The sequence below is a fragment of the Pinus tabuliformis genome, chromosome 7 (assembly GCF_031772625.1).
Source record: "Pinus tabuliformis cultivar Carrire ecotype Pingquan chromosome 7, CPIR1, whole genome shotgun sequence".
In the NCBI taxonomy this organism is placed as follows: domain Eukaryota; kingdom Viridiplantae; phylum Streptophyta; class Pinopsida; order Pinales; family Pinaceae; genus Pinus; species Pinus tabuliformis.
The window spans coordinates 401,774,835-401,799,044 of record NC_142293.1 but is presented as its reverse complement, the minus strand read 5'-3'; the positions used below and the strand labels follow the sequence as shown (position 1 = coordinate 401,799,044).

General features: G+C 38.8%; 1 protein-coding gene across 2 annotated transcripts in view; it reads right to left on the bottom strand.

Moving 5' to 3' along the window:
* Positions 1-11,526: 11,526 nt before the first annotated feature.
* Positions 11,527-24,210, bottom strand: part of LOC149247661 (RNA pseudouridine synthase 1-like) — a 124,980-nt gene continuing 112,296 nt past the window's right edge. For both annotated transcript variants that reach the window (XM_089458274.1, XM_089458273.1), the window contains one exon: positions 11,527-12,755. In XM_089458274.1, the coding sequence (XP_089314400.1) occupies positions 11,980-12,755 (776 nt within the window). In that variant the 3' untranslated portion in view covers positions 11,527-11,979. The remainder of the gene's footprint in view (positions 12,756-24,210) is intronic.

Sequence of the window (24,210 nt, the reverse complement as noted above, 5' to 3'; positions counted from 1 at the left end):
TTCGAGTTTGAAAAACCTCGGATCCTCATGATAAAGCATTTCACCCAACATCCGAAAATTTACGACCTCATGCTTTAGGGGGAAATTGTTATAGACATATTTGGGCACTGCAACCCCAAACACATATGTCCATAAACCAAGGGCTTCTAAACCCCTAGAAGTGTTGTTTCATACCCTAAAGGATCAAGGTCAACTGATTACATCATTTCCCAGAAATTCTCCCTGAAAAACTACTCAGAACTGGTCAAAACTGGACCATCTCACCTGCTCCATGGTCAGGGTGCGATGCATCTCACCTATTACACACGAGGGGTGCGTTGCATACTGAAAAGCCTTTCTGTAGGGTGCGATGGGCGAGAGTAGACAAATGGCAGAGGCAGTTTGCTAAGTCGAAACCCAGGGAATCTTCTAGAAACTTCCCCTGTGACACTTGCCTCTCTGAATTCACCCAGGGATGAGTAAGAGATCATGAAATCTCCAAGTGGAACCAAGAACTATCAGTGAAATGACACTAATCAAAATCCCACAAGCTGACTCACCCACCTGCAAATATCTATATATGGATCCCTCATCCTAGAGATCCAGAGGGGTTGGAATTTTGTATTTTGTAAGGAAGTGATGTTGGTTTCTCTGTGAAACATTGTATTGTTGGGTGATCTAGCTTTTCATGAGGTGAAGAGGGCTTTCATGCTAGGAGGATGGCACTGGATCAGACAGCTTGGTTGTAATCCTCTCTTCTACTACTATTAATAAAGCTATTTGAGTTTTCCTCCATATACTTGTATATCTCTGAATCTTGTATTTGTGTATGCATTTGTATGGTTAATATACATCTGATCCTATATTGTTTATGGTTATAGATCTCTATGCTTTGATGGTATTTTGCTGCTTTGACTCTACAGGTGTTCTTTGAAGCGGGACAAGTGAGGAAGGAGTGGCAAAAGCTCTATCAAGGGAGAGAGGAAACAAGCAAGGAGCCAAGCGAAAGACTGAAGTTGGTACTCTCTGCTTCTCTCTCATCTATCTCTCATAAAGGAAAACACAAGTGACTTTAAATTGTTTGTTTCTAAGATAGCTACCCGTCTTAGTGGGATAAAGCTCTGAATGGACACTAGTTTTCCTGATAACAATGTGGATTCAAAAAAATTCAGGAAGATAAACCTATGTTTCTCAACTCTTCAACCCTAGCGTCCTTTTAACTTCTTTGGAGGTTGAATGAGAGGGAGCTAAACTTAAGTCACCTCAAGAAAAACTTTATAAAAATTGTAACAGCCCTGGTTAAAATCCATGTAAATATAAAAATATATAAGACCATGGTTGATGGGACACGTATTCCAAGCTAAATGATGGGCAAGACATCCTAGTTGGTGTTCATTTCGGTTATTATGGCTAAGGAAATTGGCAAAGGCTTTGGAAAGGCAAAATGGAATTTTTGGCACATTTATTTATGAAAATAATGGAAATTAGGAGAAAAGGAACATCAAAGGTCCCAGGTTCCATGTGAGGAGGAAATTGAAGGAAAATAATGGAAAATAAAGAAAATAGAGGCCTTGTTGATAAAAAGCTTCTGAGGCTCAGTTCATGAACCTTTTTTCAATTCAGTTTTGGAGCTCTCTCATTATTCTCTCTCTCCCTTACTCTTGGACACTTGGGGTTTCCTTTGAGCACTTTGGCATTGGATCAAGAAAGGCAAAGAAGGCAAGAGGAAGGAGAGAACAAGCAAGGAAGCATAGGATCAAGCAGCTACAACAGTATTCTTTGCAGGTATTGATTTGCATGTGTGTTTTCCTTGTTAGATTTGCAATAATCCATGGTATTGCATGTGGTTCTTTTCTTTTTATGGCATGGGTTTTGCCAAGTGTGACAGTGTTTTCAGCCTAGCCTTGCCATTTCTAGATAGTCATGGTGTGATGGGGTTCTCGTGTTTTGGTTGAGCTGGATTGCCAAATGGATTTGAAATTGAGTGAGGTGGATCTCTAAATGATAGAACACCTGGCCTAGTAACCCCTGAACCGGACTGTGGGTTGTGGTAAAGCCGGATCTTGTTTTGCCTCGGTGGGCCTAAGAATCCTTATCGATGAATCGCCAGATATACGGTAAAAGACTAGAGGTGTTTGCCCTTGATTAGGCCTAGGAATCCTTGCCAATGAATGGAGGGATATACAGTAAAGCCTAGAGGGTGGTGTCTCGGTTTAGGGCCTAGTGATCCCTAAATCGGACTATGGATTGCGGTAAAGCCTAAGAAACTAGGAGACAGGAAAATTCCTTACGGTGTAGGTGGAGAAATTTGGTGGCATCCATGCTTGTTTGGCCTAGTGATCTGGTGGAGATCATGGTAAAGCCTATTATTACATGTTTATTGTGTTGGCCTACTGATTTGAGATGGATATCGATAAAGTCTAGTTTCTATTGATGAGGGTGAGGTGGTCTAGCCTCGGGATGCCCTAGTTGGTTCTTTTGGTTTGAGTCCCACATTCATGCTTGGAATATGACATGGGGGTGAATGGCTGAAGAGATATTTGGCTCAGCTATTCTATGGTCGGGTGGAACATGGTCCCATCCCAGGGTTGGATTTTGCATCATCAATGTGAGGTTATTTCGCCTTGTATTTCTATGAGTGTTATATTGGTTTATATGTGGATCATATGGCTGTGATTTGCTTGGTATTTCTGTTGCTATTATGCTAGTTATGTATATGTTTTATGACAGTGGCTATGTATGGCTCTCATCATGTTTTTACTTGTAAATGAATGAACAATGCATCTATGACCCAATAGATGATAATGTAGCAAATGGTATTAGGGAACAATGTTTCATAGTGATTCTAAGATAAGTATGAGATCCCTATGCTTAAATTTGTAGTTTACACCTGCAGATTACATATTCATGATATGTTTGACGAAATGTCTGTCATGGCTAGTTGGGGTTTGGTTAAGGGCTTGTTCAAACATTTGCATTTGCATCATTGTTTCCTTGTTATCTTTTTGTTTTGAAGGTGTCATTCAATTCTGGGCTGCGACCTGGGCTCTGGGCCTGAAAAAGTGGCTTAAATCTCGGGGACACTAGCACAAAACTTGTTAGTGTTTGTCAGTCCTGTCAGTCACCAATGATCAAATGTGCTCTTTCAAAATTTTTGTTAGGGTCCTAGGTCAAGTTTTTTATGGTTTCAGTAGGTCTTCAAATAAAAAACTTTGATCATTGGTTGGTGTGTCTAGGTCAGTGCTACTCCCTTTAGCATTCATGGTTATCATTATTCATCATGGTCATGTCATTTTTCAAGTGTTACAGGTCATGGATTAGTCAAATAATCGTATAGGTCTTGGCCTAGGTCATCACTTGTAATTGTCATCATTATGTCAATTTTTGTTAGGATATTATGACACAGGAAATAGTTAAGTATAACTTGGTCTAGTCTAGAGTTGGGTAAAGTGTGTTTCTTTACAGTGTACTTTTGTAATTTACAATCCGACGATCACGATATGTTCTAGACATGAAGTGATCCGACGGTTCATTCTCTCCTCAGTATTACCGACACTTGATCCGTGGCTTAACACCTGATTGGTCCATGATCTCTATTTAAAGAGCATGGAGGGTCATTTGTAGGGTAACCATTCATGAGAGAAGCTTATGTAAATTTTCATTCTTTTATTAATAAATTGCCTGAAGTGGCCGCGTTGGCTCAGGTCGTGGACTGTTTCCCTCTTTGAGGGTTTTAACCACGTCAAGAATACTGGTGTATTGATCTGTAATCTATTTGTGAGCAGTGTCCTTTGGTGTTTTGTCTGAGGAACTTACCCTGTAAATTCCTACATGGTATCGGAGTTATTTGAGGGCTGCATCCATTGGTGATCCAAATCTGAAGCCGGTAAAACTACATCCGACTGTGTTTCCTAGATCTACTATTTCTGACTGATTTCGAGCTGAGAGGACTACTCTATTGTGTTAGGAGCATCTGTTCTAGTGAGGAACCCCTTTTGTTTCACGCGAAAAGGTTTCTGGTAGCCCTAGCTACGTCATTTTAAAGATTTGGAGGTATATAGTCTTTATTTGCAGTTCTAGTTATTCATCTCTCTGTTTATTTCAATTTATTTAGCTCTCTTTTTATTACCGGTTCTATACATTTCATTTTGTGTATGCTCTTTGCCCCACAACTCTGTGCGATCCAGGCAAATCAGAAACAGAAAGGAAGGATTTTTCTCATGTGTATGCTCTTTTCCGCCATGCCTTAATGTGATTTCAGAAAATCAGAAACATTGAGGAAAATATTTAAGTGTGATTTCAGAAAATCAGAAACATTGAGGAAAATATTTAGTTTCCGGCTAAAGCTAACTTCAAGCCGTAAGGTTTGTTTCTGGTCATCAAATCTTCCCTCTGTATTTGTCGCTTATAATGATGAAGTGAGCAAAATTTGGCATGAGCAATTTGGTCACTTAAACTATCGCTCCCTTCAAAATCTATGTAAAGAAAATATGGTGACAGGTCTTCCAATGGTATCTTACAGAGATGGTGTTTGTTCCAGATGTGTACTCGGAAAACATCATCAGGATAGTTTTGAAAAACGTGCCTCTTGGCACGCCTTAGCCCCTTTACAGCTTGTGCATAGTGATTTATGTGGTCCACTTCCAGTTGTTTCATTCTCTGGCTACAAGTATTTATTAACTTTCATTGATGATTTCTCCAGACGCACTTGGGTATACTTCTTAAAACTCAGAGTGAAGTATTTAACATGTTCTTAGCCTTTAAGGCCTTTGTTCAAAAACAATTTGGACATCAAATTCTTAAGCTAAGATCTGATAATGGCGGAGAATATGTTAACAACATATTCATTAACTTTTGCACTGAGAATGGAATTCAAATGCAACATGTTGTTCCATATACTCCACAACAAAATGGTGTAGCTGAAAGGAAGAATCACACCTTAAAGGAAATGGCTAATTGTATGCTTCAGTCTAAAGGACTTAGCCTCAATTTTTGGGCAGAAGCAATTAACTGTGCAAATTACATAGTAAATCACACTCCTACTAAGTTTTTAAAGAATATCACTCCAGAAGAAGCATGGAGCTCAATTAAACCAGATGCGTGTTTTTGGAAGTGAAGCATGGGCCCATATTCCAGATGAGAAACATAAAGCTTTAGAACCTAAGAGTGAAAAATGTATTTTTGTTGGATATTCTGGAGATGTCAAAGGATATAGACTTATTCCACTTAAGTCCAAAAATGTTATCATTAGAAGAGATATAAAGTTTGCTGAAAATATATCGGCCTACGAGCCTAATTCGACAGATGTGCCACCTCTCTCTATACCTTCTACTTTTGAATATATTTCTTCTTCAGATGATGACAGCGAGGATGACAATCCTCCCCCACCTTCTCAAGATCCTCCTTCAGCTCCTCAGCTTCCAAAATGGGTCTGTGCTACTCGAGATGCAGTAGGTGCTCTTGTCGGTGATCCTACAGATCAGCGACGTACACGTTCTCAGTTTGATAGAGCCTCTTCTTTACTGGCTCAAGCTTCAGCGAATTATGATCCTGACACCTTTGCAGAAGCTTCAGGCCATCCAGATTGGGACACAGCTATGAATGAAGAATATCATTCATTATTGGCAAATGATACATGGGATCTTGTTCCTCTTCCAAAGGGATGAAAACTTGTTAGATGCAAATGGGTTTACAGAACCAAGTATGGACCAGATGGAAAAGTTGATAAACATAAAGTTCATCTTGTTGCTAAGGGTTTTTCACAAGTTGAAGGCATTGACTATACTGAAACCTTCTCCCCTGTTGCCAAAATGAACTCTATCCGCCTTGTTCTTTCCCTTGCTACCTTTTTCAAATGGGAAGTCCATCAGATGGATGTTAAATCTACTTTCTTGCATGGGGACTTGCATGAATAAATCTACATGGAACAACCTACTGGCTTTATACAAACAGACTCCAACCTTGTATGTCGGCTTAAGAAATCCCTTTATGGTCTCAAGCAAGCCCCTCGGGCTTGGTATGCCAAAATGTATAGCTTTATTTTAGAAACTGGCTTTTCTGGGTGTCATTCTAACAATACTGTCTACACCAAGAAAGTGGGCAAGTCTCTTATATTCTTGTTCTTTATGTTGATGATCTTATCCTTACTGGTAGTGATCCCAACCTTATAAACCATGTGAAGTCTAGCCTTAAAAAGAAGTTTGAAATGACAGACTTAGGACACTTGCATTATTTTCTTGGTCTTCAAGTCTTTCAATCCAAGGAAGGTATTTCCCTTTCCCAGTCCAAGTATGCCTGTGATCTTCTATGCCATTTTCACATGGAAGACTGTAAGCGAGCCCCTTCTCCCTTTCAGTCTGGAACTAAACTTTCAGTCACTTGTACTTCCCCTGAAGTTGATGCTAACTTATATCGTCAACTTGTAGGAAAATTTTTCTAACCCATACTCGTCCTGACCTTTCCTTTGTTGTTGGCCTTATTGCTCGGTTTATGCAAAACCCACATGAAAGTCATTGGAAAGCAGCTAAAAGGATACTTCGTTATGTTCGAGGTACAGTTCAGTTTGGGATTCATTGCGGTGCAAAATCATCTCCTCTATTGGTTGGTTTCATTGATTCCGATTGCGCTGGTGACCCTGATGATCGAAAGTCTACTGCAAGTTATGTGTTCACTCTTGGTTCAGGACGTATTACATGGACTTGCAAGAAACAAAGTGCCATTTCTCTTTCTTCAGCAGAAGCAAAGTATCGTGATGTCGTAGAAGCTAGTAAGGAAGCCCTATGGCTTTGTCAAATCTTCTCAGAGTTTGGCTTTCAGCAACAGCATCCGACTACACTTTGGTGTGATAATCAAAGTGCCATTCAACTATGCAAAGATCCAGTCCAACATCAGCGCAGAAAACACATTGAACTGCACATGTACTTCATCAGAAAGCTCATTCATGGCCATGTTCTTGAAGTGCAATATTGTTCAACAGATGATCAAGTTACAGACATCTTTACAAAGGCTTTCACAGAGGCAATGTTTACTAAACTTTGATTTATGGTTGGAGTTCAGGAAGTTGTCACTAAGAGGGGATAGGCTCCAATGCCTCCTTCCTTCTCCTATTGTGTCATATTTGTACATCCTTCAATCCTATCCCAAGTTGTTCTTAAGGGGGGATGTTAGGATATTCCGACACATAGGAAATAGTTAAGTATAATTTGGTCTAGTGTAGAATTGGGTAAAGTGTGTTTCTTTACTATGTACTTTTGTAACTTACAATCCGACGGTCATGATATGTTCTAGACATGAAGTGATCCAGTGGTTCATTCTCTCCTCGGTATTACCGACACTTGATCCGTGGCTTAACACCCGATTGGTCCATGATCTCTATTTAAAGAGCATGGAGGGTCATTTGCAAGGTAACCGTTCATGAAAGAAGCTTATGTAAATTTTCATTCTTTTATTAATAAATTGCCTGAAGTAGCCGCGTTGGCTCAGGTCGTGGACTGTTTCCCTCTTTGAGGGTTTTAACCACGTCAAGAATATTGGTATATTGATCTGTGATTTGTTTGTGAGCGGTGTCCTTTGGTGTTCTATCTGAGGAACTTACCCTGTAAATTCCTACAGTTTTAAGCTTAAAAAAGGTCGTGTTTATGGTCTTGAGTCCACACATAAGGGAGTTAGCATCTTAGGAGGCATATGAAATAAAGATAAAGGTACTACTTCAACTTATAAAATTATTACTGCAAAACACATCACTTTGGTTTCAAAATGGAGGATGATGTCATGCCATGACATATACAAAAGGTGAAATTTACTCTTATAAAGACCATACAAGCATTTCTATTGCTCATTCCATTGGCATTGAGCACTAACACATCAACAAAGGTCATCCAATCATGTTCAGCACCGAATTGCAGCTTCAAAGGTATGTTCAGCTCTAGGGTTTTGAAATTTAGGATTTTGCTGGATCAGGAGTCAAAATTAAGGAACTAGGTCAGGTCTCAAGGGTTCAATTGCAAGAGATATAAAGGAGCAGGGTAGGTATGCCTTTGTGATACTTTGGGGTTTTGTCGATGTAGTGTAGGGTGGAAAAGCAAAGGTTCAAAATGAGCATGGCAAGCATGAATTCATTTATCAGAAGATAAATAACATAAACATGAAATTCCTAATAAAACAAAGCTTAAACTTAAGAATTATGTTTTAAACCTCTTTAGGAAAATCACTGAAAAGCATAGATATGGAAAGGAGATGAAATTATCATTCATATAAGCTATTAACAAAAGAGAAACATGATCACAAACTCATACCACAAGAATTCCTAAATAATAGTTGCAACTAGCTTTTGATTTCCAGTGAAAGATAATTGAATACAAGCTCCAAGCCTTTCACTCTCTGGTGTCCAACCCTTTCTCTAACTTAGATTGGGTTACATATAGATCAAAATATCAATTTCCCCCTCTCAGGGGTCAAATCCAACATTCAAGGCACTGCTTACAAGAATATCTCCAACCATACCTAAGACTAGGGAGGTTAGAAACCAATTCCCAATTTGGTGCAAAATTGACTCACTTGACCATAAGAACCTATACAAACATGAATCTACTTAATTTTTACTTTCACAAACATATTTACACCTCAATGCATCATCACAACCCCTAAAATGACAAATTACATCAGCAAAAGTCAAACTGGACTAAGCAAACTGAGAAAAATGAGTTCTAGGCAAAAACGTAGCGAATTGCTTGAAAACGTAGCGTGCCTGGAGAAAATGTAGCATGCTACTTGTAAGTGACTTTTGGAGGGGTTCCTGAGCTCCAAATCAAGATCTGAAAAATGTTGGAGAAAGCTCTGCCTGTCTACTACACCATAGAATCTTCAAGCACTGAAAAGACTGCTTCTAGACCTCCAAAAACCATTTCTCCCACAGCTACTCCAAAAATGTAGCGTGCCTCTGAAAAACATGGCAGAAAGGTGTTTTTTTTTGTACTTTTTTTACTTTTTGACCTAGAAAAATTTGTTGACATGGATCTCCGGTTACATAACTTTAATGTGCAGGTCATAAGGAATCCAAAAATGCAAAAATTTCGTGATTTGGAGGCCTCCAACAAAAATGTAGCATGGGACACGCTACCTTTTCTGCCCAAAAACTATGTAAAATTTCCAAAATGCCCAAAATCTTCAAAAAATTCCAAAATTTGTTCAAAGTGTTTGAAATTTGTTCCTTGGAGCTAGGTAATGATTCTTCAAGCTATGAGTGAAGCCTCAACCAACAACTCAAGCTTTTCCCCCTTGTTTTGTTGAATTAGGGTTTCCCTTAGTTTTCTCTTCAAGTTTTGAATTCTAATTTGGGAAACCCTGTTTCTGGTGTAATAATGTCTAGCATGTGCCTTTGCAAGTTGGTGGCCCTGTTGGCCCTTTTAAGGAGCTTCTCCAAGTGGCAATTAACTTTATCCAGCCAATACTCCCTATTTTTCTCAAAATCTTGTTCAATGGATTTGTTAATGTCTTGTTGCTCCAAAGGTGTAGATGGCTCACTCATTTGGTCTCCTTTCCTCTTCATGCCCTTGGTTCTAGGCCTCCTTGGCTTGACTTGAACTTCAGTGTCCTCCATTTTCTCTAAACCAATGACTTTCTTACCTTTGCCTGGCTCATCCTCTACACCCATTCTAGGTTTTGACATTAGCATTTGATTCACTTTGAGTTGCCTATTTTCCTGCTGCATAAATGCAATCATGAAGTTGGCTTTAGCCAAATCATCTTTCAAACCTCTAATCTCAGCCTCCTTCTCCATGACAAGTTGCTTCAATGATTTGCCCTATTTTTCATGAATATGCTCATGGAATGATGTCTCATGGTGATGTGGAAATGCTTCCCTGTCAACTGAAGTAGGCTTGGCCCTTTCCTCTTCTCTAGGAGCAAACACAAGCCTCTTCCCTCTGATGTAGGTCTGAGTGATTTCTGCCCTAGGTGTCCTCTTCACTGAAACTCTGCTAGATGAGCCAACCTCCCTTGGTTTGGATGATGCTGGTGGTGTACTGTGGCTAGTAGGCTAACTAGTAGAAGGCAGAAAAACTGTGGATTGCATGAAGGTTTCCCAAGAGATGTTCATCTGTTCAAGCTGGTGTAGGACAATGATTTTAATTAAAGCATGGTGGTAGAGACTAGCTTGGTGATCACCCTTTCTGTTTTGCACTTTCTTTGCCATCTTAACTAAATTTCTGTAGAGGTAGTGAGGTAGGTTGAGAGGCTTTACACCGGTGAAGTGCATCAATAATCTGATATGATACTTATACACTGTTGAAAACCTGCCCTCACATGTAAAATATTTCATAATGAACTTCATTAATGGAGCAAACTTTTCAAGCAACAGTCCAAAAGGAAAAACACTCTTGGGAACCTCTTTATACTGAATTTTTATGAAAGCTCTATAGTTTAGAATGTCCAAATCTGAGTGTTTGAACCATTTTTCTCCACTATTTGGTATCCCTGTAGCTGTAGCTATGGCCTCAGTTGAAATGATGAAGTTGAACCCTGCAATGTTGACCTTATCACTCCTAAGGTTTGTGGCAAAAAGACTGGTTAACTTGGCATGATATCCTACTTGTTGAATTTGCTCACAAAACCCTAAACAGCCCACCTTTTGGAAACATTGTCTGGCAAATGCTGAAGACCTCAATTCTTTGGTGTCAAGTGGCTCAAACCTTGACACCTGACCTCCTTTGTTGTATGGCTTCTTTCCTCCCTCCATTGTTCACAATTGCAAAGAAAAAACCCCAACCACAGAGACGGGAAAACAGAGTTTTTTAAAGGGAGCAAGGGATTGGGATTAGTATATTTAGGTGAGGGAATGAAGGGGTTAATCTAGCAGTTCATGTGAAATATTATGAGAAAAGGACTCTGGTAGAAATCCTGGGCAGGTTGTCGTGGGTGATTATCTGCAATTGAGACCTGCTTTCTCAATGAGGGTGTGATGCTAGCTACATTGATGGCTCACTCAAAAAAAGGTTCAAAACAATAGACAAATTTCCATGGTTATCTTTGTAACTAACTGTTCTTTGTACCAGACTCCAGTGACCACTTCTCACCCTTGGTCACTGGGTGGCCGATACGTCCACGGCTTAGAGACTAGGCTGATCCGCAGGGGATCAAACCTTTCGGCCATCAACAGACCTGATGCCAAGAGCTTATGGGAATCGACCCTATGACCTCCCATCTGGCAAGGCCCCGACTTGACCAATTGAGCTAACTCTTGGAGCTACTTCTCATAATTATTGTATAGCAGAATGGGCACTTTAATACTGTAGCAATCCTGATGAGCAAAACAGCTTGTCCTTATATCGCACTTCACTATTAGCTGAATAGCAGAGATCCAGATGGAGGCACCCTCTTACATTGGCTGATATGTTTGAATGAAGCAAAACAAAAGAGATGTAAAGCTGTAACAACATAACTTCCTCCAACTGCAAATAAAATATATTAAAGTACACCAGTAGGGACACAAATTCCAGCCTTTACTTTTAACAGAGTTGCTTAAGAGAATCCGTTGTGCAATGCAAATCATCCATTTGAAACACATCATTATCACAGCTTTACAAGGGCTATGCAAAATTGCCCTTAAACTGATAAATAAAGGGGCAACAGTCTCACTGGCCATTTTCTGCTTATTCAATTTTCCTTTACTTCTAAATCACATTTCTTTAGTATCCCTACATTAGGAATTAAGATGTGAAATGCGATAAGAAGCAAATTGGGACCTACTCCATAAAGACCTTGAGAACATATCCATAACCACTAAGTATATCCTATTCATTATTGCCATCTTATATTCAAATTTGAAGCAAAATGGAAAGAAAAAATAGCATAATCTTCACAAAAAGAGAAACTGAGGAAATGATGATAATTGTCTAACGTGTTCTCCTTTTTTTCAAGTTTCAACCATAAGAATAAAGGAAAATAAATAAATTGAACGATCAGGAATTAAGGGGAAGCAACATTGAACAACCTAGGACAGTATCAGTAAGCTTCCATTACCCATTGGGGAAGAGGAGCATGCAATTTAACCATATTACCTGTGACAGGATGCTCAAAGCAGAGACTCTCTGCATGCAGAGCATGATTGGCATAGGTTATACCTTTCCAGGTATGTGGCCCTTCATATTTCACATCCCCTCTAATAGGCAATCCCATGTATTGGCAATGCAAACGAATTTGATGTGTTCTTCCACTTAGAGGAGAAGCTCTTATTAGCACTTCATCATTCTTTCTGATTTTTGGTGAGCTAACAATGTCACAGTCTAGTCCAGCCACCTTGAAATTTTGTTCTGTGACCACCAATTTCTCTATACTATCCATAGAGCCATTATCTCCAACTGTAACAAATCTGTCTTCTTCAAGGTCAAAAGCAATGCCTTGAGAAGAAATTTGTGCCTCATCAACACTGTCATGGTGCATTCTATGGTTCGCATTTACAGCTAAGACCTTAAAATGAGTTGCCATCTCCCTAACAACAGTGCCACCTGGAAGAATCCTTCCAACATCTGTCCTAGAATACACACGCCATGCACCAAACTTCGATCTCCCATGCCCAGATTCGATATAGATATTGTTCCACTTTGGAGCAGGTCCAATACACAGGGCAAGATAAGTTTTTCTCACCTTCCGATCTGTAAATGCCTTCACAAGCTGGCCTGCTATTTTATGCAACTTGGTAATGACCATTACTCCACTAGTGTCTCGGTCAAGCCGGTTGGCAAGATGCAATTCCAGTGGGTGAACATCATTTACAGCACCTGAATCATCATGGAAAGATCAAATCGGATTTGTTTCAAAGAAAAGTGGGGAAATATTACTTAGAAGACTGTCACAACAAAGTACTAGCTGTAAATAAGACCTCCAAAAGAATTATTCCTAAACAAACAGATAATGATATAAAATGGTATTGAACTTTCTATGGAAAATTATTGAAGGGACCTTTACAGAGAAGATTAGGTTCTAACTTCTAAGCAAAACAGATAAGCAAGAAGTTAGAGAACAGTAAAACAAAATGTCAACTGGAGGTCAATATTAATTAGACACCCACTAGAGACAGTCACACATTTAACAGCTGTCGGAGGACATTTTTGTATTTGCAACATGGTCAGGGAGGAAGATCCTTCAAATTGTCAAGTTTGGTAATTCTTACAAGGATTTGGCAGCTTGGAAGATAGTTTCTGAGTTGTAATGGAACTTTGCTGGGCCAAGGACTGGATTGGACTTGGCTGTAAAATATACATGAACCTTCACTTTGTGGATGGTGCGGATACTTGTTTTTTTCCTTGGAAATATCCAGGCAGATCCACCCAAAGGGATCACATCCTGCTGACTTATTAGCAGAGCTTAACCCCAAGGCTGTCGAGGAGAATTGACCCCGTTACCTCCCATTAGCAAGATGCTTTAGCGACAAGAACTTGACCAATTGAACTATAACCATCAGGGCCTGCGGATACTTGTTAATCAAAAAATACTTATTATATTATATTGCTAGTATTTACAAAGGGCAGAAGCAAGAAAGAGTATATCCACTTGGCAGAAGAGAAAAATAAATCCAAAATTCCCCCTCAATGTTACAAATAAAATATATATAAATAATATAAATATAAGTAACGAGGATAATTATAATAATGATAAGTTAATAATAATTAGTAGTTAGGTTGAAAAGGCATGTCTAAATAGGACATGACTCTCCATGAAGAGACGCTTGATATATAAGCAAGCCTCTCGTTCTCATTGTAAATCATTCTTATTCTTATTCACACATTTAATATATAATATTTGTATCCTCATAGATATCTTTATATTCCAAGTCTTCTGGAGTAATTAATTTGTAGAAGGAACGTTGTTCGCTTCATTTGGTATCGGAGCAGTCGATCCTTGGCCGCTTCACTGCTACACAGAGCTCGTTCTCCGGTCACCGGCCCTTGGCCATCAATCGTCATCAACCTTGTTGTTGTCATAATTGAAGTGTTTCGCTACACATTGGGAGATTCTCCATTTTCAGGTCTTTGGCCATTTTCTTAATAAATAAAAAATTAATAAAAAAAAGTACACATAAAAAAAAGAGATTATAGAAATTATATAAAAAAGAGGAAGGGAGGAAATTATCAGCCTACGTAGGTTGAACACAATGTAGCTAGATTTTGCAGGTGGCCGATAGTTTCGTAAGCTACAGCGCCGCAACACAATAACCACATATAGCCTTGACAACAAAAGTTGACAGACTGCTGCAGCAATAACCACCAAGTCGACATTGCTGCAACCGTCCACTCCATTTGCTCAGCACCACCTACGACCCTAACCGGCCACCGCAACAATCCAAACTCCCACAACTTCAGACACTACCATAGTTGCTTATACTATTCCACTGCCACTGTAGACCATCATCTGTCAGTAGTTTATCGTCATCCCGATTTTCATGGAAGTCATTTTGCCACCTTGCTCCATTGCCTACAAGGCCGCCAAACCATTGACATTCCTGTTTCCAGTGACGCACACGCACCACGGATAACACCCATCACCATTCCTTGTTCCTTGCTGAACCCTCGTGCCACTGCTACCTCTTCCCTTTTTTCCGACGACAATCCAACAGCCATCACAACACCGCAGTGCTAATCGATCCCTATCAACCACCTGACTACCATCACCGTCGTCCAAAAAAACGCCCGACCACCTCAATAATAGCTTCCATCAAACCCTCGTCTGACGTCCATTTGAAACTCTCGTTGTCGTTGTTGAAATTTAAAAAAAAAAATCCTTGTCCCTGCCTGCAACTAACCACTGTAGAACAGAACCCCCACAGTCGTCATCCCACGGACCACCGCTCATAATCGAATTCCCCCACCAAACTTACCATCCACAGCCCGCCGCACAGCTTCCGACCACGCTGACCCACGAAACTTCACACCTACTCACCAACCATCGTTCCCTACTCCATCCAGCATACAAAGCAATAGTTCGAACCATTGATTAATTTCAATCAAAAAAAAGGGACATACAACAGTGCCAAAGTCTACAACATCTAGTTACCCGGACCATCGCTTTCCTTCATACCATCGCGCCGGTACAACAGTTGATATTAATCCACAAATTAATCCTTTTAGTTAACAAACATATATATATATATATATATATTACATTTCAAGTCAACTGGGAAAAAGGTAAAGGAATAATTAAAATAATTTTTTTTTAAAAGGTTGACCTTAGCTATTCAAATATATATATATATATATATATATATATATATATCTTAAGGATATATAAGGAGGTATTTATAAAAAAAATAAAAATAAAAATAAAAGAAGGGTATTTATAAAAAAGAAGAGATTAGAAAAAAAAAAAAAGAGAAAAGAAAAAAAGAGATTTATTAAAAAAAATGATTTAAAAAGTATTTAATATTCAAGAAGCAAAATGGAGTCTAATACAAAAATGAAGGCCAAAAGATTCCCAGAAACCTTACCCAGAGACGGTAAAGCACTATTTAACATTAAAGGAAATCTCACAGGAAAAGATGTTATTATTTCTATTTCTCCGGCAGAAGATGCAAATTATATAACACCTAAAATCGCAAAACAACTAGTGATCCCAGAGTCAAATATGACTGAAAAATTAGACTTTTTTCGCAATAAAAAATATGACATAGCTAATTTACAGTTAAACATTGAAGATTATACTTTTGTATCGCAATTCTTAGTTCACACCCTATGGAACAATCAAGGTGACATTATTTTGGGATCACCATGGATGGAAACGGTAGGATCTTTCATCTTAAATACGAAGAAAAAGTTTCTAACATTTTCTTACAAGAAGAAGAAAATAACACTCCAAGATGTTACACTGAAACCAAATTCAGTAACGCCAGAAGATATATCAGATATTTCAAAAGTAATTTCTCAAGAAGGTAAAAAGTATTACAAAATATGCAAAATGAAATTGACAAAATCATTGTTGACAAAAATGAAGAAGTTTCTCGACTTAAAAACCATAGTGAAAAATTACTGATGCAAATTAAGAAACTTAAGAAGGATAAGAAGTAATTAGAAAACAAGGTACAACAACTTATCAAGAAGGAAGCATCAAATGTAGGAATTCAAGTTGATGACAAAACAACAAATACGATCCAGTGAATGTCACAACTCAAGAAGAAGACAAGCAAGTTGAAGAAAAGATACGCTTAGATGTTGCAGTTCAGATGATAAACACCCCAAGTGAAGGTTTGGTAATGAACTCAACAACATCATCCCCTAAAGTAAATCAAAAAAAATTCACATACCTAATAAGGGGAAGTAAAGTCCCATATCAACCTCTGAATCATGAGAGTAGACAACTCAACCAAGCTACGTATCGGGACCATTCAAACCAGAAACAACAAATTGATGTTTTAGAGAATACAGACGTAAAATCAATCTTGCCTTATGCTCACAAGTCGTTACAAAATTCCAGTGATCAAAATATTCCACAGAAAATTAATCTAGGATGGTCTGATCCCTTCTCAATGCGACAATTTTGTTTGTCACTTAGAAGATCATATCAACTTGTATCGACGAAGATGATTGTTCCGAGAGAGAAAGTCATTTGAAGCCGAAAAAGAGATCAAGCCTTTTTCATTAACAAGCTTTGAGGACAAAGCTTTTTGAGGAAGAAGGCAATGTTACGAATAAAATATATATAAATAATATAAATATAAGTAATGAGGATAATTGTAATAATGATTAGTTAATAATAATTAGTAGTTAGGTTAAAAAAGCATGTCTAAATAGGACATGACTCTCCATGAAGAGACACTTGCTTGATATATAAGCAAGCCTCTCGTTCTCATTGTAAATCATTCTTATTCTTATTCACACATTTAATATATAATATTTGTATCCTCATGGATATCTTTATATTCCAAGTCTTTTGGAGTAATTAATTTGTAGAAGGAACTTTGTTCGCTTCACTCAACTGTATTAAACCAGAGATCAAATTGTATTGGTAATACTAGAAGCACTTGTTGAAAGTTCCTTGGATTACGAAGACGAGCAGAGATGGAGCTCCTTCTGCGAATTAGGGTTTCAGAGACAGGCCGAGACTGCAGGTTTCAGATAAGGGCGGATCTGGGCTACTCCTCCATGATAAGCAATAGATACTTTGATGTTGCGCTATTTACTCTCAGCAAAGGCTGGCCAGTGGCAGCTGATCGCGTTGTCCTAGGGAGCTGCTTGGAAGCAAATCTCCTTTTTCCGTTGTTGAAATTGTAACTAGGTTCAGTCTTCATAATTATGATTTTGTAACGAGTCAAAAAGAATTTATTTGAGTCAAAAGAAACGTTATTTTATCATATCCCATTTGGACATATAAAAGAAAGAAAATTGAATTTTAAAAAGTATGTTTTTATGTTTCCAAGTTGACCAAGTCAGCCCTCCAGAAGAGAAGTCGGCCTTCCCAAAAGACGTGCCCCTTCGCATGAACAATCATCTATAAATAGACCCAATTTGTCTCCATCAAACACAGAATTCGGACGACTGATCTGAGGCAGAAGTACAAGGATAAAGTGTGAGGTTCCTGAGGCTAATATATGCGAAAGTCTGTGGAATAAATGCGAGCTATTTGTGGCACTACATCTCTGAAGTATGCGAGCTATCTGTGGCACTACAATCCTGTGTTATGTGAGACTGTATTTCTGTGAAATGCGAGCTATCTTAAGGACTAATCTCTGTGGAATGCGAGCATCTGAAGGACTGTATTTCTGTGGAATGCGACCTACCTGAGGCACTATCTATTCTGTGGCTATGCTACTTTCTGAAGGCACTCGATCTTTTTGGAACATGATTTCTAAGGACAGGAAAGTGGCATCATGTGATACGACTTGTTGAAGATCTTGTGGACAGAATTGTGGCAGAATTTGAGCTATTAAGGAGGGCTGACTTGGCAATTGGGTTAGTGGTCAGTTTGTCTATGACTTGGATTTCTCTTGTTGACAAAAGATTCTATAAGGAAAGGATTGCTGGGTTTTGCCCTGTCCACTGGCCTAATTTCTGGTGTCACTTGTCTCTTGTGCACTGTGATCTTTATTTTTCCTGTATCTGAATGTATAAAATTATAAATTGATAATTGCTTGATGAATAATAAAGAAAATCTAAGAAGGAGCAATAAATATCTTCACAAGTAATTATCAAGGTCAGAAATTCCACCTTGCAGTTGAATTTCAACATGGTATCAGAGCTAGGAAGTTGAAGAGCAGTGGTATCTGAAGTATTGGTCTGAGTTCTTTATGAAATCAGAATTACACTATGACCTATCTCTGTGATATTCAAGTTACCTTATCATCTCTGTGTTGCCAAGGTCCAAGTTTTCTTCAGAAGTTGCAATTAGAAGAGGCTAGTTTGATGACAAAAGAAGGAATGATATCTCAGTAACCTATATGGCATCCAAAAATAATGACCCAATTCTGTCCGAAATTCTACGAGGTATAACCAGAAGTCTGAGCTCAATCAGGTCTGCAATTGATCCAAGTTCTGTCTCTGTTCAAGCCCAAATTTCCTCAGTCCAAGGTTTGATGCGTACTACAAGTTCTGAACTCCTGTGCATTGTAAACGAGCCCCAAATGAAGGATGGTCTGTGTCATAAACAATCTCTAGTTTATACTCCTGGGCAAGACAAAGTTCGGACCTGAGAAGTCAAGACCAAGCTTCTTTATTCTTGTGGAAAGAGGACAAGTTTGAGTTCGAGTTTCTTATGATCCAAGTCTGAAGAATAATCTACCAAGTCATAGAACTTGCGAAATTCATCTTTGAATAATCTGAAGACTAAACAAGAAACCTGAATTAAGACAAATCTGAGCATGTATATGGAAGGAGTCTAAACTATTCGAGACATTACAGACCTGATTCGTATCCTAATTTGAAGGCCATTGACCTGATTCGTATCTTAATTTGATAGATGTAGAAACCATGCTGATCATTGTGATTCGTATCCTAATTTAAAGGCTGAAGACCTGAGGTACTTCTGTTGGAAGAAAAAGATACATATCAGTTGAAGAAAGTTGAATTATCTCTGTTGCAAAGAACCAGAACTTTGTGAAAAGGGACGAGCTTTTGTAGCTCATCTCCGTGATATAAAGTTGGATGGGTAAGGTCGAAATACTACTTCTCAAAAGGTATGTATAATTTTCGTTTTCATCTCAAGAACTAGGATAACTGAAACAAAGCATAGATCTACGTTGTAAGTGCATTACGAAGTTCTCATGCATCCAATGTCTCCTAAGTTCATCAAAACTAAGATGTATGCCCTTAGAAGACCTCGTCAATCACATTGCTAGATCTACTATGAAGGAATCACACTTAGATTGTTGACATCTGATGTAGTATATGAGGATACATTAATAATTGCTGCCATCATAAGTGTTCAGATCCTTGCATGCAAAGATGAAGGTTTTATGATCAAAGTTAGAAACATCAATAACTCCATCTCAAGTAGAGAAGGCATGTAGATGGCATTTCTAGTGTTTGCAGCTAACGCATTAGTATACTTGCAGAATTTGTAAATCTGAAGGATGGCAGGTCTTGAAGACTTTGGACATTGAAGCATCTAGGGTTTATAAACCCTAGCAAAAAAATTGAACTAAGAAAACCCTAACCCTAGGACTGATCGTTTCCACTAAAAGAAGAAACCCTACCTCTTGGGAATGACTTAAATGACATCATGCTGATGTGAAGACTAGGATGGTGAAAATTACAAAAGGTCCAAGATTAAGAGGGAGTTGACTTTTCTCTAAAGATAAGTATTCTACTAAGTTGCAGGAAACGTGGCCCTAGGGGTCGTTTCCCCAGGGGAAACGAAACGAAACGCGTTTCCCCGTACCGTACGGCCTGGAAACGCGTTTCCGGCCGTATGGCCACGTTTCCCGAAACGGAAATGTGGTCGTACGGCCGGAAACGCGTTTCCAGGCCGTACGGGCCACGTTTCCCCAAAAAAACAGTTGTTTTTTAATTTTTTTTAATTTGTTTTTAAATTTTTTTAGGGTTTCCAGGATGTTCTGGAAACCTATTCTAAAGTTATAAAAGAGCAGTTTGTCTCATTCTCTCATCACACTATTCAGCAAGTCGTTTCTCTTGGAGACTGGCAGTTGTTTCAGCTAGGGTGTTTTGAGCAGTGAGCAAAGTAGATTTCAGCAGCAGGAGAAAGAGATTTCAGCAGCAAGAGAAAGAGATTTCAGCAAGAGATTTCAGTAGCAGCAGATTTGGCTCAGCTACAACCATATTTCTCTTCTCTTTTCTGGCATTTCGGGGTAGTCTCAGCCACAGATAATTAATTTGGGTAAGCCACATTCATTTTTTTAGTATTTTCTTACTATTTCTTCAATTCTTCTAGGGTTTAGGCAGCTAAAAATATGAAAAACGTTTTTTATTGATAGATTTGTTTTTTAAATTTATTTTTGCAGCAGATTTGGCTCAGCTACAGCCATATTTCTCCTCTTTTCTGGCATTTTAGGGTAGATTCAGCCACAGAAAATTAATTTGGGTAAGCCACATTCATTTCTTAGTTTTTTTCTTACTATTTCTTTAATTTTTCTAGGGTTTATACAGCCAAAAATATGAAAAACGTTTTTATTATTTACAGATTTATTTTTTAATTTATTTTTGCAGCAATGGCTTCCAGCCAAAGTGCAGCTGCAACTTCAAACCCTAGGGCCAACCCAAGGGCTGAATATTATCCTCTTTGGAGGCATGTGACGAAGCTTCAAAGATGTGGAGGTGGTGGCTCATGGGAATGGCGATGCAATCTTTGCAATAATACGTACAAGGGCTCCTACCCAAGAGTGAAGGCGCATCTATTGCATGGAGGAGGACAGGGGATTTCAGGTTGCACAAAAACATCAAATCCGTTGGTAAGGAGGGCATATCAAAGAGAGCAAGATGAGGCGGATGGTACTAAGAGAAGGCATGATGACCTTACTCAAGCTCCATCTAACATTGAGCCAAGGATTGTAGCTGAAGCAAGAAAGAGGAGAGTTGGTCACACTCAAGAACATGAACAACCAGCACCCAAAAATACCAGAGGCCCAGGGGCATCCCATTCAGTTCAGGATAGCAGAATTGCTAGATTGGTGAATGTGCAAGCAAGAGAAGAAGTTGATTCCAGAGTGGCTAGGTGCATTTATGCATGTGGTATCCCATTCAATGTTGTTCGCTCTCCTTACTGGCAAGATATGATAAGGGTAGTTAACGAAGCTCCTCAAGAGTACAAGGGGCCCAACTATGAGAAAGTCAGAACCCAGCTTCTCAAAAATGAGAAGGAACTTGTGGAGGACATTTTAGCTCCAATTCGTTCTTCCTGGAGTAGCTCTGGGGTTACCATAGTCTCAGATGGTTGGACAGATATGAGGCGCAGACCATTGATAAATATCATTGCCACTTCCCCCAAAGGAGCAATGTTTATCAAGGCAGAAGACTGCTCAGGAAAGGTGAAAGATGCACAGTTCATTGCTGATGTTATTATAAAAGCTATTGAACAAATAGGGCCTAACAAGGTGGTGCAAGTTATCACGGATAATGCACCAATTTGCAAAGCTGCAGGTTTAATTATTGAGGGGAGGTATGACCACATCTTTTGGACACCATGCATTGTCCATAATCTGAATCTGATCTTAGAGGAGATCGACAACAAAGTTTCCTGGATAAAGGAAGTCACAGGGGAAGCAAGGGAGATTATCAAATTCATCACCAACCACCACCAGTCTCAGGCCATATTTCGAGAGTACTCCAAATTGGAGTTGTTAAAAGTTGCTGAGACAAGATATGCCTCAAACTTCGTGATGTTGCGCCGCCTTGTTGAGGTTAAGCATGCATTAGTTTCTATGGTTGTGAGTCAACTTTGGATTGAGTGGAGACAAGCAGATTCAGAGCGGGAATCTATGGTGCGTAGATTGTGCCTTGATGAGGATTGATGGAGCAAGGTAGATTTCTTGCTAAAGTTCACAACCCCTGCATTTGAGCTTCTCCGAAGTGCTGACACTGACCAACCTTTCTTGGGAGAGGTATATGATGGCATGGATTCCATGGTTGAGAAAACTATGGAAATCATTTCGCAGGAGTCTCCACAACTTTTGTTTGTTGATGATCATTTTGCTGGTTTGATCAAGAAAATCATTGTTGACAGGTGGAACAATTTCAATACACCATTGCACACTTTAGCACATGCTTTGAACCCCAAATTTTATGATGAGGAGCTTATTGCTAAAAGCAATGGGAAGAGGAAGGCACCCCATAAGGATAGAGAGGTGGCTACTGGGGTGAAAAAGCACTTATGAGAATGTTTCCTTCTCATCTACATAGGGAGGTAAAGGAGGAATTTGCCAGTTTTGCTGCAGGAATAGATGATTATGCAGATATATCAGCTTTGGAGGAGAGAAGCACCATGATTCCAGTTAGGTGGTGGATTTGTCATGGAGCAAATGGTGTACATTTGCAAAGCCTTGCCATTCATATTCTTTCACAAGTGGCAAGCTCTTCATCAGAAGAAAGGAATTGGAGCACTTATGGTTTTATTCATTCTGTGGAGCGCAATAGGTTGGGCTCACAGAAAGCAAAGGATCTTGTTTATGTGCACTCCAACCTTCGCCTTGCATCTCGTAGGGGTCCAGAATACAACAGTGGTCCTTCTAAAGAATGGGATGTGGATGCAGAAAATCCTGATTTGGATCTCTCTCTTGCTGCCCTGAATATTGAGGACGATTCTGGAAGTGGAATTGGTGCATCATCTTCTTCAGCACCACCATCCACTGTTGAGCATTCCGCTGCTTCTATTTTTTATGAGGATTGTTATGATGAGGATTAGTCTTTTGTGACTTGTCTCTATAGCTCTTGCAGCCTCATATACTAATATAAATAAAGGCTGATTTTGGATTTTCCAGTTCCTATATTTTTATTTTCATTATGTGATTATTCATGACTCATGAGTAAATGTGATGTAAATTTAATCTTAATGTTTAAATGTAATAAATTATAATCATATAATGTAAATGTATCATTAATGCTTTATGATTGCACATATATATATATTAATAATTTTTAAATATTTTTAATATATATAGATATATATATATATATATATAGATATATATATATATATATATATATTCGCGTTTCCCCGTTTCCAAAATTTGGGGAGGTCGCGTTTCATATCGCTTCCCGTTTCGGAAACTCGTTTCCGTTTCCCCGTTTCGTGCAACTTAGGTATTCTATTACTTTCCTCTTTGATTAAGGCTATTCTTATTAATTTTTATTTAGCTTCTTGTTTATGTGTCCTTTGCTTGGTCGAAATCATTCTTTCATATCCTCTCAAAGAGGATTGCAGGACAATGGCTAGAGCTGCCCTGGTATTGGCAGCAGATGGAAGAACTAACAGAATGACGCAAAGCATGAGGACTTTCTTGATGTGTAGAAACGAGTTCAAAGGGAGCAAGCAATTTAGAGTATTTGTGCCTAAGAGAAGTCAAGATCTAGTATGCAACTAATGAAAGTACAAAAGCAAGAAGGTTCTCCCAATAAAAGGAAGAGATTCATAATAAGGCATCTGCCTCAGTTGAAAAGAGTCACCCCAAATTTTTGAAGGAAATGAAAAAGGAGTCACATGATTGAAGAAAAGAGTCTCATGATTGAAAAATACCTCATACTTTGAAAAACGACTCATATTGCGTTCAGAGGGAACTCACAACAGAATTTGACATGAAGGATCTTGGATTGATACACTACTTGGGACTTGGGGTTTGGCTGAAGAAGGAAACATTTGATCGTGATCCTCCTGGAATCTGGATGATGGAAGTTGATTGGTTCTCTGATGTCTTTGATTCAATTACTAAGTTGGCAGTGTTAATGATGAGAAAAGGTATTATTGATGGTTGTTTCTGCTTGGGATCTGGTATGGTTTCTTGGAAGAACATGAAGTAGGATTTTATTGCACTAAGCATTGCAGAAGAGGAAGAGATGATAGTTTGTGCAGATAGCTATGAAGCAGTTTGGCTCCGTAAATGTTTGATGGATGGTTTGATGACGTGTTGGATTCGAAATTGATACTTTGTAATAAGTTGTATGAAGATTGACATAGAACCTAGCTTTTCATGGAAGGTCGAAGCACATTATGATATGAGATATGATGCATATGGGAACTGAGAAGCTACAATAGCTCTCCACGGATGAACAGATAGCTGATTTAAGGGAAATTTGAGTACTT